Source organism: Triturus cristatus, chromosome 2_2 (genome assembly GCF_964204655.1).
Source record: "Triturus cristatus chromosome 2_2, aTriCri1.1, whole genome shotgun sequence".
In the NCBI taxonomy this organism is placed as follows: domain Eukaryota; kingdom Metazoa; phylum Chordata; class Amphibia; order Caudata; family Salamandridae; genus Triturus; species Triturus cristatus.
Window position 1 is genome coordinate 925135967 of NC_140582.1, and position 19692 is coordinate 925155658.

Sequence of the window (19692 nt, forward strand, 5' to 3'; positions counted from 1 at the left end):
GGACTGGGCAGTGGGGAAGATACTCTCATGTCCTTTGTCCAGTTCGCACCAGAGCAGGAGCCACTGATCGATGAACTGTTTTGATCTGGAGTACGCAAGGAGGGCACCAAATGTGCCCTACAAGCATTCTCAGTGGTGCTGGCAAGTGCCCCCACCCTGCCCCAATACACTAAGCCCTGTCTCGGAGGTGGTTACACCTCCATATGACAGTATATCTATTGACAACAGCCCTAGCTTGCTGTCTGGTTCTGGAAGACTGGTACCAGGAGCACTGAGGGCCTCCCGGAGGACCTTTACAGTGCATGGAATCATACCTACCACACCTTTTACGGTTTGGGGGTATGACTCCAACATGTTTCATACAAAACATGACAGGGTTCATTACATCCAGTTTAGAGATTTTCATCATGTAATGATGCATGACCACTCCATATGTTATAATGGCTGATGCACTTACAAACCGGGAGATGGAGTCTGACGTTTGTAGGTGTGCCCCGCTCATGCAGGGGCACCCTCAAACTTATTACCCTGCCTTCAGAATTGAAAGGCCTGCCTTAGGGGTGACCTATATCTGTTGTAAGTGGTGCTAGCACCAACTTAAACAGGCTGCAATGGCAGGTCTGGAGTCACAATTTGTGTGGTATCTCATGGGTTGCATAATACATGCTTCAGCCCATGGGAGTCCACTGGTGTACCTATGCCCTGGGTACCTTAGTACCATATACTAGGGACTTACAAGGGTACCCCAGTAGCCAAACTGGAGTGTACATAAGTACTCACCATGTCCAATTTGGGGAAGATGCACAGAGATTGGGATCCTGATGAGCAGGATCCCAGTCAGACCAGCCAGAAAAACAAAATGACACCAGGAGAAAGTGGGGTTGACCATAAAAGCAGATCCTACTTTCCTACAACGAGCATTGCCTTTTGTGCCTGAGAGGAGAAGTAAGCCTCCCCAATGTTTGTAAGTATTTTTTTATCACCCCTTATGGTTTATATTGTGGTAAGTGCACCGAAGTGCACCATTGCATTCATGTCACTTACACTCTGTGGTTGCAGATTACGGCTCTCTGTTTCTGAATACAAATGAATAGGTTATGTTGTTTAATCATGCGCACCCTTATCTGCATAGTTCTTAAGCAGCATGTCCACTTGGCTACTGGGCAGCGGCCTTAATGAGATGGCGGATCTTTCACGCTTTGCGCAGTGGCAACTAGTGACATATGAAAGTGGTAGCTGTGAGCCCCAAGAACTACTTCTTTTGCCCAATCGCTTTCATAAGTCACTAGCTGCCACTGTTTCCACTAGACAGTGATCAGCTGATCAGGATGTCATCTGTTGGACTGTGAGTTTGTCTGACGCTGCCATATAATTATGGACATGTGTTTACCAATCTGAGATGTGGTTAACTAATTCTCATACGACAAGATAGTATTGGCAGACCAGGACCATTATTTGCTGTTAGCACCATCTCTGACACATCACCAACACTGCAGACACACATGCACTGACTTGTAGGTACAATATATTATGTGATATCACATCCCTGTGACTCCACTATGCTTTTTAGTAGTTTTAGTGTGACTTATTCATTAATTATTTCAGTGATACAGACCACATGGTGGTAAAGTTGTGGGTTTTGGTACTTTTTACTACTTACTATGTCTAATCTGATACAAATACAAACCCAGCAGTGCACCTTGTCCATATATTCCACTTTCCAAGATTTATTTGAACCTTGACTGCCGAAATATGTCATGTGCTGATCCTGGTTATTTGGCCACAACGTTGATAAAGCTGTATTTGTCATCGCAAATTGCCTGCACATTTATTGAGTAAGTATGTTTCTGATTTCAGATGTGCAGTTCCAGATGGTGGGGAAAGGTTAACATGGGTACAGTCTATTGTTCCAATACCATGGGGGAAGTTGGCTATTTGGTAGAAGCCTTTGTTCTCCTTCAAGATTTCTGCACCAGGTTTGGGGAAGCTGATATGTTGTGGCGTCAGGCTTAATATTGGTTCCAAGACTTTGGGCAGGAAGGGTGAACAGGCTCTCTGGGACACACCAGCCATAGCAGCTACTGTATGCTGGAAGGATCCAGAGTCTAAAAGGTGCATTACAGACATCAGTTTCACATGTGCTGGTATGGCATGTGATTTTGTATGTGGTAGCCTCAAGTGCTGGTGCAATATTTAGGAGCAGACAAACAATCATGTCCTTGCTTAATCTGTATGTTTTTATTATGTACTCCTCATGCAGATGAAACAAGAATACCCTTTGCTTGAATATTCTCTCCTTTTGCTGCCTTCTGCAATGAGGCGGCGCCTGTGTCTCACTATCACTATCTCCATTTTGGTAACCTTTGGTCAATTTCTCCAGTGTTGCTTCTTTCACAGCCTCTGCTTGTTCTGCTCAGCCTTCTTTTACCCCTGCTTTATATTTGCACTATTTTTTTCATACAAATGCCGCATGCGCTACCTCACAAAGATTTGTGTTTTTTTAGTAAATATGATTAGCGCTAGTTTGAACATCATTTTGCGTGGGAAACACCCAACCGCGCCCACTTTGCATGTCTTTGCATATTTTCCACACAAACCAACGCCAGCATTATTTTGCGGCATGCAGCAATGTGGATGTGGTGCAAAACAGGTTTTGCATGACATTGAAAATGTCTGCAGGACTTTGCACCTCTTTGCGTCGTGCAAAATGTCACACTAAACTCTAGTATAATTTGGCCCCAAGTGTTCATTTGCAATGCAGTATTATGTCAATTTGATGCCCTCTTGGACCTTTTTTTATAATCACAGTTCATTGGTGTAAATTGCATGGGAAATACACAAACACACATTTTATACATGACAAATGCTTTATTGGTTCACCACAATGATTTCAAATTTCATTACAAGACCGGAGGCTACCATTATGCATTTTATTTGCTGCCCAAACATGCAGCCCTTTAAAGAATGTAAGTACATCATAATAAGTAGAACGTTGACAATATGATGAGTTGACTGAGTAGGCTCTCATCTTCCTCTTTTGTTCGCTGCTCTGACACAGCTAAGTACCTTTTTTCTATCTCTCCTATGATTGTGATTATTAGCTTATGATATTTAACCAAGAGTGTCTTTTTACTATTTCTGTGGGATTTCACATACAATACTAAACTCTGTGTTCATATCTACTATTGTAGAACTTTGTTTATACACAAAAGTTTTTTAACTATATAGTTTGCTTATATTCTATAACCAAACATTTGCTTTTCAGGTTTATTTATCCACCCCTGTCCAATTTATGGCAGGGAGAATACTCTAGATTTTTCTTCATGGACATCGATCTTACGATCGTATCGTCATGGGACATGCCCTAATCTCAACTCCTCAAACAGTATGCTACTGTTCTCATGGAGGAATTCAGGGCATAAAGGACCTTTTAATATCAAGCGCTGTTTAACATCAAGCGCCGTTTAACAATAAATCTTCGATACTTTCAGCCCATTCGGAGCTCTGTTTTTTTATCGAGGCAATGCCCTAGCAACACGCTAGGAAACGAGATGCGCTTCCACAGGAAGTCGCGTCTCCCTTCCAACGTCAACTTCTTTGTTGACACATTACCCTGGCAACAAATGAGACGCGCTTCAACAGGAAGTCGCGTCTCCCCTTAGATGTCAGTTTCCATAGCTACGTGCTGTTCATACGAGCGCGTTAGGTTAACGAGACACACGGAGCATAATACGGACTCAGTACCTCTGAAAGACCACTTTTAAAGAGATTTGATACAAGATCGCCACCCGGTGGCCTTCTCTTGTACTAAAATTTTAAATGTACTCACATTAGATTGCAAGCTATTTCGAGATCTCAATCCTCATACAACCGTGAGTAAACAGTGCCAGGAGGAAATACCAACTTCTGATTGATTTTGTAACGCTATAAGTTTTTTAAGACTATTCTTTTAAGTTTATTGAAAATAACTATATTTATTAAAATGAATCCTGATTCTAACCCCCTTCAGACAAACAAAGAACCTCTGGGGGATAACTTAAAGAAATTAATAGATGAAGAGATTGAATCATCAGTTAAGGAAGCAGTGAATGCTGCCCTACTAAAAAGAAAAAGAATTTCCCCCCCACAAGAGACGTACTTCTCTCTTTCTGATGGGGATTCCCCCTCTGGCAATGTACCCAAGATTAGGGGGAAAGTACATCAGAAGAAAAAACACACAAAGGAGGCATCCACCCATGCTATTGGAATTGGTAGCCCTCACGCTACAACAGATGTTGGTGCTCATAGCAGCACAATAGAGATATCCCAGTTTCCTTGGACTAGGAGAAGAGGTGCCCTTAGCGGCATTATAGAGGATGGTATTTCTTATAATACCAATGATTTTACTGATGACTCAGACCTAGAGGAGGACAAATTTATTTTCGATCCACAAGATACCCCTGAGGATCTTGATGAAGACTTGTACTTACCCTCAACTTCTTCACTCACTGTTAAAGACTCCTTTGGTCAAGAAATGTTCAATCCCACTGCCATTCGTCACCCTCGCAGCAAAGAGTGGTGGCCTATGCCTCACGTGGGTAAATATTTATCAAAATGGGTAAGAAATCCATTGGACAGAGATGCACGCAATTTATTGTGTAATGAGTGCCCTCGCCCCTCTTCGGAGGACAAGATTTGCAATACACCCAACCTTGACCCAGAATTGATTACCTTCCTTTTTAAATCAGGCAGGGACCCAAGAAAAGGAATTGAAAGATGCCTGAAGCAATGCCAAGATAAACTTCTCGATCTTCTGGGCCCACTTTCAAGAATACTTGATATGACTGAACAAGCCTGATCCAACAATACTCCCTTCGACATTGAAGTCTTAAGGGGATGGGCTCAACGCGCAATTTGTTTCATTGGAAATGCTAACGCAAACTTAATCACTGAACGGAGGAAAGCTGTCCTACTTAAAATGAACACCAAACTCGCGGACCTCTCCGCGAAAGAAGACATGTGCGATGCTAAAAGCTTGTTGTTTGGTGATAACTTTGAAAAATCTCTGGGAAAATACGTTTCCACCTTTAACGCATTCAGTAAGGCGCAATCCAACATGCTCAGAGTTTTTGGTGGAAGACCACTTTTTGGAAGGGCTGACAGGAGGGGACAACCTGTCAGCCGTGGTTACTTTAAGTCCCAATTTTACCCTCAAGAAGGAAGAGACTCTCGTCCTTACCGAGGAACCAGATCAAACTTTTACCCCCAAAGAGGAAGAGGTTCACGATCCCGTAGCGGAAGATCTAGGTTCTCTAACCAATCTTTCCAAGGTAAGTGTGAATTCTTCCCTCCCTTTTCAAGTGGCTGGGAGACTCAAACATTTTGCGAACAATTGGCTCAGAATCACTCAAGACCCATGGGTTTTAGAAACCGTAACTGGGTTCAAAATTCCAAAGGAAATTATTCTAGACAAGGAAAATTTAAAATTAATAGAAATAGAAATTTCTCAAATGATAGACAAAGGAGCCATTATAATAATCCCACATTCACAAATTTCAAAGAGTTTCCTAAGTACCATTTTCCTCGTCAAAAAGAAGGACAAGGGCTGGCGTCCCGTCATAAATTATTAAACAATTTTCTAATATACAGACATTTCAAGATGGAAGGTATCCATCTTTTGAGGGACATCTTACAAAACAGGGATTGGCTAGTAAAGTTAGACCTGAAAGATGCCTATTTTACCATTCCCATGCACGAGGGATATCGCAAATACCTTCGTTTCACCTGGAAAGGAACCCTTTATCAATTCCAATGCCTTCCTTTTGGCCTATCTTCAGCCCCTTGGTGCTTTACCAAGGTCCTACGTCCAGTAGTCAGCTTTCTCCGGGAAAGAGGAATTTGTCTTATAATTTATTTAGACTATATCCTTATCATGTCTCAAGACAAGTTGGAAATTACGAAACATTTAAACACAACCATGAATCTCCTTCAAGATTTGGGATTCATCATAAATATGGAAAAGTCTATTTTGATTCCCTCTCAAAACCTAAAATTCCTGGGTTTCAACGTGAATACCGTTCTTTCCAATTTAACCCTCCTGAGGAAAGGGCTCTGGTACCAAGACTCCCTTCCTGTCTCACAAGATGCCCGAGAAGATCTTCATTGGTGTTTGAAAAACCTCCAAGCCTGGAACGGGAAAGCTATCTTCGACAATGTACCAGACTTTACCTTAGAATCATATGCGAGCAACCAAGTATGGGGTGCCCGCTTAAAAGACTTAGAGACAGGTGGGAGGTGGTCTCTGGAAGAAAAATTCCTTCACATAAATTCTTTGGAAATGCTTGCAGCTCTCAATGCAATTATGAGTTTCAAGGAAATTTTAAAAAACTCAAACATATTAATACGCATAGACAACTTCTCAGCTGTCTCTTATATAAATCGGCTTGGGGGCGCCAAATCAAAAATTCTATCAGACCTTGCCAAAAGAATATGGTATTTCTGCTGGGAACACAAGATTACCATAAGAGCAGAATTCATCTCTGGGTCTCAGAATGTGAGAGCAGACTGGAACTCACGTTTCCTCCACGATGCAAGCGATTGGAAATTGAAGAAGGAGATCTTCTCACAGATTCAAGAAATTTGGGGCCCGATACAATTAGACCTCTTTGCCAGTAGGTTGACCCACCAAGTAACGAGATACTTCAGTTGGAGACCGGACCCATACGCATCAGGAGTGGATGCATTTCTCCAATCTTGGGCAGGGTTCAAAGCCTACGCCTTTCCCCCCTTCTCAATGATCCAGAGACTATTATGGAAGGTCAAACTCGAGTCTTGTTCAATCATTCTGATAACTCCCTTCTGGAAATCCCAGGTTTGGTTTCCGGAGGTGATGGAATTAGCAGTAGACTTTCCTCTTCTGATTCCCATATTCCTGGGCCTTCTCAAGGGCCTAGACGGAGAAGAACACCCTTTAGTCTTAGAAGGGAATATGAACCTTCTTGCTTGGAGGATATCAGGAATTCAGGAAGATATTCTGATCTTTCAAGAGAAGCTAAAAGCCTACTGGAAGATTCATGGGCTCCAGGTACAAGAAAAAGATACAAGGGCATCTGGAGAAAATGGTCTTGCTGGTGCCTAGAGAGGGATTTGGATCCCGTACTTTGCCCTCTTCAACAAATAGCTAACTACCTTGCTCACCTCTTTGATTTGGGTCTTTCCTTTAGAACTATCAATTGCTATAGATCTGCAATTTCTTCAGGTCATTCTCTCATTAATAACCTTGCCATCGGTAGCAACTCCCTTGTTAAAAGAGTTATGAAGGGTATTAGACTAAGAAGACCTCCAAAGGCACGTTACCATTCGCTTTGGGATGTTAATCTTATTTTTAATCTCTTCCTTTCCTGGCCTGCCAACGAAGTACTCTCTCTTAAAAGGATCTCAATGAAATTGGCTACCCTCCTATGCTTAATTTCCTTTAGAAGGGTTTCTGATATTAGAGCACTAGAAATTTCTAATAGATTTTACTCATCTGAAGGGGTCCATTTTGACATCTGGAAAAGAACAAAAACATTGTCTGAATCTATCTTTTATCCTTATTTCCACGAATGTGAAAACCTATGTGTTGTTAATTGTATGAAATGTTATGAAAACAAAATTTCAAATTTTAGAGCTATTAATTACGATCAACTTCTTTTATCCTATGTTAGACCTTTTAAACCTGTAAGCTCAGCCACCCTTGCCAGGTGGATCAGGATGATTATGCATGAAGCTGGTAATTTGGAGCTCACTCTTCAAGGGGTGCGATGGCTAGCAAAGTATTCTGGGCAGGAGGTTCTCTTCCCGATATACTTAAAGCAGCAGATTAGTCTAACGCAGCTACCTTCTCTAAGTTTTGCTTGAGACCAATTGAGCATGTTAGCAGTGTGATTCTACATAGCTTTCAACACGCATAATGGTAGCCTCCGGTCTTGTAATGAAATGACGATTCTCCAATTATTATGCAGAGAGAATCTTGATTTCATTAAAGACAAACGGAGGCTAACATTATCCCACCCTCCTCTCCCTGAAGAGGTTTGGGTTCAATTCATTTACATCTTTGATGTATTATTATCTTTTCTGCCTCTAGATTATTACTGTTCTTTATTGTACATTACTTTAATCCTTATATAATTCACTATACAATGTGCCTTTTATCCTCAGATAACAATATTAAAGACTAATTGGATTTTTCTGGAGTTTCTTCAAATCGTTCAGCTGTGTCATCGCAGCCCACGAGGAAGATGAGAGCCTACTCAGTCCACTCATCATATTGTCAACATTCTACTTATTATGATGTACTTACATTCTTTAAAGGGCTGCATGTTTGGGCAGCAAATAAAAGTATTTGCATAATGTTAGCCTCCGTTTGTCTTTAATGAAATTAAGATTCTCTCTGCATAATAATTTTAGAATCGTCATTCTCTACTCATAGTATATATGTTTAATTATTGTTAATAAGTTTAATTCATGCCGGATTACTATTTTTGACAAATGCATTTAAGTACACAGTGATGATTTTAACATGTGGTTTGTTGCTCTTAAACCTTGATATAACCAATCGAGTTACTTGATATGGTGTTGTGACCCCTTGGGTCGCAGGTGATTACACAATGTCGTATGTGGTATTTCCATCTGCCAATGTACATATTTTTAAATTATTGTGTAGTATTTAGTAGTATGTGTGATAAGTCTTACTGACTGGAAAATAATTTTTTGAGTTTTATGATTGCGTGCCAGTGAATCGTGATTACTAGCCCACCCCACCTCCCTTGATTAGGCCTTGGACTGCTCTGCTCCACTACCCTGTGAGAGTCAAGTACTCCACGAGGTATTTCGTACCCAATAAGGACAATTGTGGACCTATTACTTGTGCAGGCTACACAACTAATAACTCAATTTCTTTAAATGTTTTTAAGTTCTTTTCTATTAAAGAAGTAAAGCACAGAAGGGTATGTCTTGGGAGTTATCCATTGTGTCCCACTGATTCTGCTTCTACAGGAGAGGCCTGGTGCTGGCAATTAGCCAAAAGGAGCTGGCTGTTCCACTTCTGCAGGGAGATGTGCTAGTAACCTAAAGGTTTCCCAGAGTGGACCTTGTTGTCTACAGGGCTCAGTGAATGGAACGAAATTGGTGATGAAAGTGAGTTCGATACTGTTACTATTAGGCAATGCAAACCTGAGGCAGTCATATGACACCTAGGATGTGTAATATTTGATAAATACATATATATGGCACTATTTAACTACTAGTTGTATTAGGGAATCAAGCGAGGAGTCTGCACAGAATTATCCTTTACGGCATGCAATGCAGAAAGCTAATAGTTAAGCAAGGGACGCTTCAATTCAAAAAGAGCAGGGCACTTTAATGTTGCTGATCATGGCCAGAAGCTTGGTCAGGGTACGGATAACGACATCCCTCAACTGCTGAGGGAAATTGAGTCCAGTTTCCCTTCAATCAATTGCAATAAATAAACTGACTATCAGAATGAATTCATAAAAAGATAAAATCAACAATCATGCCTTTATGTAGACAATACTGAATTATGGATTTCAGATGTGGAAAATACGTAAAAAGAACCAACTTAGCAGTTTGATTACAGAAGTGTGGATACTGAAAGCCAAGATGCCTGATTTAGAAGGACGATCGATACAAATAACATCAGGGTCGTGAGTCTTGCATAATCAATACACTCAAAATAGAGTAATTTTTTACATCTATGCTTGCACAGATTTTTGATCTAAATTCCCAAGCCATTATGGTACATTGTACACAGAGCTCCCTCTTTCTGACAACCGAGGCCAATCATTCCTAAACTGATAAAATAATGAGACTATGATGCTGTAATATGCCTGAGCACGACCAGGACAGATATCAGTATCTCCTTCTACTTGGATTTCAATTCTACTGTACGAGAGGTTAGAAGATAATTTCTTGTGATCAAAAAAGAAATCCAGAAAATGGGCATTAAATATGATGTTCTCTGCAAAACTAAACATAAACTATGAAAGAAAGACCCACTTCTTCCTCCCCAGAAGCAGCAATTGACTTTATTGGCTTGCACATCGCAGCACATCGCAGAGCATCCAGCGAAGAGGTCCACCCCCATTATAGCCCAAAAATGTAACCATAAGCTTCACCCCACGATATCTCCTCTCTAAGTGACAATGACTAAGTATAGTGTCCTGTGCTGGTTAAGTTGCATTTTGCTTGGGGCTGTATGGCCAAGATGGCTGCCGATGCAGAAATCTCTGGCTAAGCACTGTTTGATCCTGGCTTCATCCCTCACTATCCTGAGCTGCTGAGGGCACAGGCCCAGCAACGAGGTGGCATGATTGGTTGCGTCTGAGAGGCGGAGAGAACTGACACAGAGACCAACGTCGTGAAGACTGGGCTGTAGCAGGTAGGCCCCGCGCAATCATGCGGCCTACCCCATGCCCAAAGAAGTACACACACACACTTCATCAGAGGGTGCGGGCAAAGACCATGAGCAGTATTTTGCCCCTTTATTTATCTCCTCGCCCTGAGGATTGATACATCTGTAACAATGTTGTGGAGAGGCCGGGTGGCTCTCTCCATCCCTCCTTATCTTTAGCACCCACCAATTACATGGTGATCATGGCCGAGGTAGAACACATATAAAGTCTCTGAGCTACTGGCTGATGGCAGGGTTTGTCCGGAGACCACATGTCTGGCTCCAGGAGTTGGAATTAGGCCCTTCTTCAGCGGGGCTGCAGGTCAGAGGCATACTTGGGGTGCTCTGGCGCATTGGATTGACATCTGGGGTCACTCCGTCAGTCCTTGCAGATCAGCTGCCCTCACCGGGCGTCGCAGGGGGTGGCGCAGGGCCCACAAATGAATCTGCTATCAACTCCAGATCTGCGTCCCACTCCTGACCGGAGCGAGGCCCGGGCACCTTCTTGAACCATGATACATTTTTGGTCACCATTCGCATGCCCCGTTAAGCGGAGACCTTTGGAAGTCCTGTGGATAGCGATGACTCCCCACACCTCAGACTCATAGGGGTGCCAGTCTTTCACGACAGCATAGTTGCCCACGCACAAGAAGGGTGACTGGGTCTCTAGTGTGAAGCTTGCCTTTCGGTTGGTGATTTATCTCTTGGTCTGTGTGGCTTCACCGTCTAATTCTTCTGGGGGCCTGTCGGGGTGTTGTCCCGTGGAGCACACCTAAAGACTAAATGGAATTGGGCAAAGCTGGTAGTACTGTGTGAGGTCTGTCCATACACATTCAGGAACTGGTGGAGGGAACTCTCTGCATCTTCCTCTTTCCACTCCAATCCTTAGCGACCGGTTGAGGGTCCGCATAAAACGTTCGACTTCGCCGTTGGCCTGTGGCCATTGCGGAGTGATTTTCCTGTGTCAAATGGCCTTTCCTGCCAGGTACTCCTGGAATTCCCTGCCTTGGAACCTGGGCCTTTTGTCAGATATGATCTCGTCCGGGAGGCGCATTAGTGCAAACGTCTTGTCGAGGACAGCGTGGACTTGGGGAAATGCCGTGGATGAGACCACTTTGACGATGGAAAATTTCGAGTGCAAATCCATCAGCCGTCAGGGAAGCTCCTAAAATCAATGCTTACTTTAGACCATGGTTCAGTGCAGGACACCTCTGTAATGATGATTGGGGCCAGAGCTGACCGGTGATTGTACACGAATGGCATTTCCGGATCATTTCTTTGACCAGGGCATCCATGCCCGGGAACCAAACTTTGCTGTGGAGGCGTGCTTTAGTCTTTGCCATCCCTGGTGTCTGAAGTGTGCCAGAAAGACAACTTGGCCTTGTAGCCTGTTTTCAACTACGATGGCATTACCCAGAAGTATGATTAATTGTTCACCTTCACTTAGCTCGCTGCGGACTCTCCATAGCTGCTGCCTCGCATGGGGATCTTCTGCGTTCAGGGAGTGTGCTCCGTCTAGGAAGCATTGCCACCCCCTGGAGGGCAGTGCTTCTTTGACCTTCATCATGTTTTCATCCACTGTTGTTGCCACCTCAATTTCCTCCAGCGTCAGTGCCTTGGTGCACGCCTGCTGTATTATAATTTTTATGAATTCTTCGTCTGCTTGTGGCTGCCGTGTCTCTGCTGCAATGGGGTGGCATGATAGCTAGTCGGCTGGATTGCTGGGCCTGGGTGAAACTCGAAGTGGTATGCTTGAAGTTGGACTGCTCATCGTTCTATCCTGGGGGGAGCCAGCCTTGATGTTTCGGAAAACAGGGGAATCAGAGGCTCATGGTCCGTCACCACCTGAAATTCTTTCCCATAAAGATACAGGAGGAAGTGCTGGCATACCCATTTGATGGCGAGGGCTTCGCTCTCGATTTGGGCATACCTCACCTCAGTGTCTGATAGTGCTTGGCTGGCGTACACAATGGGTGCCAACTCCTTTCCATCACTCTCCTGGAGGAGAACAGCCACTGGGCCAACCGGGCTTGCATCGATGACCAGTTTGGTGCGCCTCCCTGGGTGGAAGTATGCCATGAATGTTTGGCCATCAGCGCCGTCTTGATGGCATGGAAAGTTGCATTTGTTTTTGGAGTCCAATCCCAGGGTGTGCCGTTGAGTGTAAGTGCTTGCAGCGGCTGTGACAGAGAGGCCAGGTTCGGTATGAATCGGCCGCAGTACGTGGCCATCCCCAGAAAACTGCGGACTTCAGTCGGGGTGGTGGGTGTTTGGGCTGTCTGGATGGTGGCTGCTTTCTTTGGGTCTACCTGGAGCCACTCACGTCAGCAGATGTATCCAAAAAAATCGACTGACTCCTTACAGAATGAGAACTTTGCCTTGTTGAGAGTTAGTTACATAAAAGGGAAAACACAAATGTCACTGGGACCTGGGTGTAAGACAGTACAATATAAAGGTGGTCCCAGTAAGCAATTATTCAACAACAAACAAAATATGGACAAAAATTTGAAAACATTCAAAACGACCACGTTGTATATTTGGTGAGACAGTGTTATTTAAACACACTGACCATATATTATTTAAAAAAATCAATTATATGTTAGAACACTTTTAAAAACAGCAGGTGCCCAGAAGGGAATGGGAGAAAGTGTTGGGAAAGGTTGGCGATTCAAGTGAGGATAAAGGGGTGTAAAGAGAAAATAGTAGTGTGCAAATCACATAAACTTGTTGTACATGAAACAATGGCTCATCCTTTAGCCAAGACCTTATTAGCATTATCCATAAATGATATAGCCATGATTGCAAAGAACATCACAGTGACACAATCACTGTTAATTATGCTGGCAAGATATAAAGTGTCGACGTTGCGACCCCCGAAAGAATGTAGGTTCTTGTTACCTTACGGAGGGGTCTTCCTCAGGACTGTGATGAAAAGGGAGGGGGTACTTAGGAATTAAGTATGAAAAATACCTATTTCTCAAAGCAGTTAAAAAGGGGGGAGGAGGGCCAATGGTCCCTCAAATTTCCATCCATAGATAACCCCACACAGGGGGCTCGTTGGAAAAACATAAGGCGCACAGGCTCCAAACTCACGAGAGTGGCAGAACAGCACCTGCAAGAGTAAGGTGCAGTTTGTCAAGACCACCCAACAATAATTGGAGGGATGGAAGGCTAAGGGATGCTGAGGAATGAAGCCACTTACTTAGAATGTATAGATATCTAACGTGTCCCTTCCATATCTCAGTTCAACAATCTGAAAAAAACGGAGGACAGAGCACTATTGCTACAGTAGACCCAGAAATAAATATAAGCGAGGTTATAAAACTGACACCACACCTAGAGTGGCAGAAAAGTACCTGTAGGATTCCTCAAGTCCAGAATTAGCCCATTACGTGCACATTCTAAAATTTAAGGGGAAAAGGAGTTCCGGTTAGAAAACCGACCTAGTAATACAAGTCAAGCACTGAGTTAAGGCCACAGTACTTAGAGCGCTAAAGTAAAAAACTATCGAGCTGAAAGATTCACCGCTCCATACGGGGAAGCCTCAGAGCATTTTAGGCGACCCAACGGTGCTTCCTCTATAATTAAAGAAAAGGCACAGGTTAGAGAATAACCGACAAACAAGTCTCGTCCAGCTCAAAAGATCTCATTAAAAAAGGGGGAATGCGCTCCATCTAAACATTCGCCGCTGCTCGTCGTGTCGACTCTGTAAGCGGGAAGGGAACCGGAGCTGTGCCCCGTCTACCACTTAAATCGGAAAGCTAGTCTTCACTTGTGTGTGTGTGTGACATGAATTAGCAGACGCTAGATGCTTAACACCATCAGCACAGTACCGCATCACTTCAAAAAGGGGGAAAAACGACTTCCGTGCGATATCAAAAAAAGGGGGCCTCTACTAAAATGTATGTCAAAGGTGTATGGATGTTTTCAAGAATTACTCAAAGATACGGTCTGGCGGGGAGAGGTCTAGGTGCCCAGACGCGGCGTCCCCATCATGGAAGATTGTTTCATAGGGAGACACAGCCCCCCGAGTCCATGGAGCGCAACCTCGCACATAACAAAATATACAACGTGACTATGTATTAATCACGCATGCTTTATTAGTAGAGGCGTTCACTTTATTTTCTGTATTTTTTCACTATCTCTATTTTTTCCTAATAAGGTTTATTAGGAGGGGCAAACACAGGGCTGGTCCCTATGTGGTCCTGATGAAGAGCTAGGGGAAGCTCGAAACATGTTGATCATACACTGAATTCCTACTCATCACAGTCAGGTTTCCCAGTGCAACCCCCCTTTCAGACATACCAACCTAGGAGCAAGAATAAAAATTGTTTAGGCCCACTAGCAAGGTACTTTTAATCACTTTCTAACCACTCCACCACACACTGCACCACACATAGTCTTCCACTAAAAGTGCTTCTACGTAATTCCGCAAGTCGTGGCACGCCCGAGTTCGTAGAGAACTGGGATGGCCCCAATGATGAAGCATGTCACCGTGGGGAAACCCTGGTGATTGAGGGGACTCAAGAAAGAAAAAAACAATTCTTTCTTTCTGGTTTTTCCTGATCACACTGGTTAGGAGCCACTCTCTTGGACTAGGTCTCAAAACCTAATACCTTGGGTTTCATTTGTTTTTAAACTTTTAGTAGTTATTAATTTTTTGAATTTGAATATTGCGTTTTTAGTTCTGTAGCGGGTTGTGGGTTTATAGGGGTATAGGGTGGGAAGCAATTTAATTATATTAAATGTATTGATTATTTTTTTATTTATTAATGTTTGTTTAATTGTGGAAATAATTTTAGGTGTGTGTTGTGGTGTTTATAGGTGTTAAGGGTGGAAAGTAATTTATTTTTACTTGATGAATTAATGATTGGATGTTAATTAATTTTAATTAATTAATTGGTAATTAATTTGAGGTAATTGTGTAATTAATTTTAGGTGTGTGCGTGGATGTTTATAGGTGTGAAAGGTGTTAAGGGTGGGAAGTAATTATTTGTAACTGATGCATTAATAATTGGATGTTAATTAATTAATTGGTAATTAATTATAGTAATTATGTAATTAATGTTAGGTGTGTGTTTTGGTGTTTATAGGAGTTAAGGGTGGGAAGTAATTTGTATTTAAGTAATTAATATAGAGTTGCTATTTAATGTTAATTATTTGATATGTATTTTGGGTACTTGTTTATTTATTTGTCTGTTTGTTTACATTTAAAAGGGTAAGGGGAATTAAATACATTTTAATTACTTTATTATCAATTGTTAATAGTAATAGTTTTTAATTTATAAAAGTTTTTTTAGTTGTGTTTTCTTATTGTAGAGTTTAATTTAGTTGTGTGTTGTGGATTTCATAGTGTTAAAGTATGTGTAGTCAATTAATGTTTATTAGTTTTTATATTAATAATATTGTTTAAATTGATTATTAGTTATGTTAATTTTGCAAAAATATGTAATACATTTGTTTGAAGTGTTTTGTTATTGGTTTGGTGTTATATTGTAGGAAATCTAATACATACATTTATGTATTCATTAATGTATTTGTTTGTAAATATTTTCAAGTCTAAAATATTTTTTTAATTACATGTATTTATTATTTTATAATATATATTATTTGTCTGGTTTGTATATGTAATTAATATTATAATATTTTTTCTTTCTATATATTTAATTTATTTTATTTTCATTTCTAAATATTGTTTATTTATTCTTATGATTTATTTTAAATTTTTAATGTTTTTTATTTTTGTTTTAACTGTTTGAATAGTAATTTCTGTCTCTTTGTTATCCAACACTTTCCCTAATGTTGCACACACTGGAGTGGGAATTGTTATTTTTACCTCTCCGCTATCCAGCACTTTCCCTCTTGTTGCATTCACTGGAGTTAGAGTAGTAATTGTTACCCCTCGGCTATCCAACACTTTCCCTACTGTTGCACTCACTGGAGTGGGAATAGTAATTTTTATACCTCCACTATCCAACACTTTCTCTACTGTTGCACTCGCTGGAGTGGGAATAGTAATTTTTACCCCTCCGCTATCCAACACTTTCTCTAATGTTGCACACACTGGAGTGGGAATAGTAATTTTTACAAAATTATACACATTTTGTCTCAATCCATCCATGCACCGTAAACATCTAACGACCCTCTTTTGCTTGACAGTGGTGTTGAAAACTGTCTTTTTTCTGTATGCTGAAATCACCGGGTCCTGCGGTGAGGGACAGGTCAAGGCTAGGAGCCAATGTGAGACGGATTTGGGACAGTCACTTCCTGACAAATGCTGGACATTCTGGTACTCTCAGCTGTGGAATATCCCATTCACTTACAGGCACACATTTATACACTTTAATTGTCTGCGTAGACTGTACATCACACAGTAATGCATTGATTGATTCACAAATTGATGGCTCTTTAGGATGCAAAAAATGCATGATGGGGAGCATAGAGTTTATGTATTTGGCTAGGCAATATTCTCCTGAAATTACATATTGTACCATGTATTCTCCGTGGTATACAGAAGATAATTGTCCGTTAGATACCTCCCCATTTGTAACTCTGATGGAATACACCAAGGTATATGGAATACACCTGACACCTGATTTGAGGCAATTCCTTATGATACAAGGGAATTTACATCCTTTGCATTGCTGCTGCCTAAACAGTGGGTGGCAATGTAGTGGATGAGCATAATTCTACTGAAATACTCAACCTGCATAAGTGATTTAGTATATTTTTATTATATTATGGAGAAACAAGTGAGCTATATCCTATCCGTCTTCGAGACCCTGTGATGTCTGGGTGAAGATGCTGATAAACCCTGTTATATTCCAGAGTTAGGCCCATGTAGCGAAGCAGCTTATTTCTTACATTGTGCTCAAGAATAACATTTTCAGCTGTGACCTTTTCCACATAGTTGCGTGCACAACAATGTTGTATTAGTTTCCCTGAAACTAAAGTTGTTTACACATCTAGCTTTGCACAATATTATCACAACACCCTGAACATCATGTACAAGGTCTTGTGTTGCACAATGTACAAATGTCATCACTATCTTCATCCACAGGGCGACAGGGCTATCTACATATCCATAACATCACCAATATAGTCGAATATCGAAAGGCTGCTTTCTATTATAAAAGATGAGTGTGAGAAGGTGGCCTGATATATGCTGTCCACTAGCTCTAGTGGGCACCTTGTATCAGTCCCAACAACCCCTTATGGTGATAGGTTAAAGACAACCTTTATTGAAAGCTATCCTAGTGGTAGCTATGGAGAGCAGCCTTCAGGCTAAGTCTTGAAGGAATGTAAAGCAGCTTATTTTACCAGTCTATAATCTCTTGAATGATCAAATGAAAGGACAACCACACCAGGTATATATTTAAAATATATGTATTTAGGTTATCACACATCCCTCTAGTCTCTTTATGAGACTGGAGTTCGAAGTACTTAAGTTACAAGATAGCAATCATCAGTAAAAGCACAAATACACGTTTGGGCCCTAGGGGCGTGCCAAACCATATACCAAAAAAGTGGTATAAGAACCACGACTGGAACAGGCACTAGGCCTATTGCCTCTAGAATCGCTGGGACCCCAAGGAACCACCCAAGGTAGTGACACAGGGGACCCATGGGGACTGTATGCAGTGTGTAAACTCAACCGCGGGTTCATATTATCTTCTATGGGCAATGTCGCGGTTGGAAATGTAAAGATTAGGGACACTTCTAATCGAGTCAGGACCAAACCCTTTTGGACTTAAGAAGCACCCATGTGAGGACCGGAGTACTCGAGTTACCTCACCCAGGGAAGCCGGGTGCATAGGTGTCTTTTGGAGTCGGGTCGCGTCGTCGATTTCAATGGAAGACTGCAAAGAACTGCTGCTGCCGTGAAGAGGAGAAGTATCCAAAGTGATTCAAGCCTGGATCTAGGATGTAAGGAACCTGAAAGCAGAGGGGACAGAGTCTGGGTCAATAGCCAGTGACCGAGGGCAGGATGGACCAATGCCCACAGATGTCGGGTGCTTCAGGTGAGTTGATGGGTGTCTTGACTCTTCAGCCTCGAGGTCCAGGAGGCATTGACGAAGTCCACGAGCCGGACTTGAGCTGTCCCACGAAGTCTGTCGAGTGCTGCGGTGTCGACGACCAGAAAGGACCCAACAAGCCTTGGCAACGGCAAGTCACTGGAATTTAGAGAAAGGACTGCAGTGCAGACCAGCCAGGTCTGAGGGACTCACCCAGCGAGGGTAAGTCAGGGCACATCTGGAGCAACCAGGAAAGCCCAAGCAGAAGAGGAGTTGCCTTCGTGGGGACCTGCTAGCCAAAAGGCTAGTGATCGCGAAGGAGCCTCGAGCGGTCGCACTTGAAGCTGGCCCACGGGTCACTTGTGGAGTGGGAGCCAACAATCTTCGGTGCAGGAGGTGCTCAAGGCTGGGGCTATTCGGAGCCCAGAGCACAACTTCGAGGAGGACCAGGAAGATAGTGTTGCTGCAAAAGTTCACGGTGTCCAGGGGTCATGGTTCCATGTCACCCACGATAGCCACGGGCCTCAGCTTTGCTGTGGACTCAGTGTAGCCTCGGGAAGTCTGGAAATCCACCTCTGGTGATGCAAAGACTTCGGCGTCCGGCGGGAGCGTCAGCTATGCAGACCGGTCAGTTGCTTCTTTGGTGCCTGCCAAGCAGGGGAGTCACTCCTTGACCCCAAGGGAGATTTCTTCAGTCTTCTAGTTAAAGTAGAACGTCGAAGGTCCAGGATATATGTCGCAGAGTTTCGTCCAGGGTAATCTAAAGGCCTAGGGACTGGATTCCTATACTTATAGTAAGTTTAGGAGATGGACTAACTCTAAGGCCCCACCTATGGGTGGGCCAGGAAAGAGGGGTGGTTACATCCATATCCTTTGTCCAGTTTCGCGCCAGAGCAGGGGCAGGTAGCCCCTGCAACCAGATTGAACTGGGCTATGCACAGGGACACCAAACGTGCCCCCAGTGCAGGACTTCAAAGCACCCAACCCCAATACACATCAGCCTGTCTGGGGAGGTGGAGACACCTCCCCTTGACAGGAAACCTATTGTCCAGGCCTCCCCTGCCAGAGTTTCGGTCAGCGGCAGGAGGCCAGACCCGTGTCTGTGGCAGAGGCATCCATTTTGTGATGCCAGGGTTAAGGAAAGTACTACCGGGTTTAGCCAGTGTGAACATGTAGTGATATAGGTAGCCTATACCACTGTAAGGGGTGCAAGCACGCCCTTACCAAGGCTGCAGTAGCAGACCTGTG

At 42.8% G+C, this 19692-nt stretch overlaps 1 protein-coding gene across 1 annotated transcript in view; it reads left to right on the top strand.

Annotated features, from left to right (window-relative positions):
- Positions 1-5003: 5003 nt before the first annotated feature.
- LOC146862957 (extracellular calcium-sensing receptor-like) overlaps positions 5004-19692 on the top strand; it is a 66756-nt gene continuing 52067 nt past the window's right edge. Inside the window, exons 1-2 of the mRNA XM_085643132.1 lie at positions 5004-5309; positions 6851-7063. Coding sequence (XP_085499258.1) covers positions 5004-5309; positions 6851-7063 — 519 coding nt within the window. The remainder of the gene's footprint in view (positions 5310-6850; positions 7064-19692) is intronic.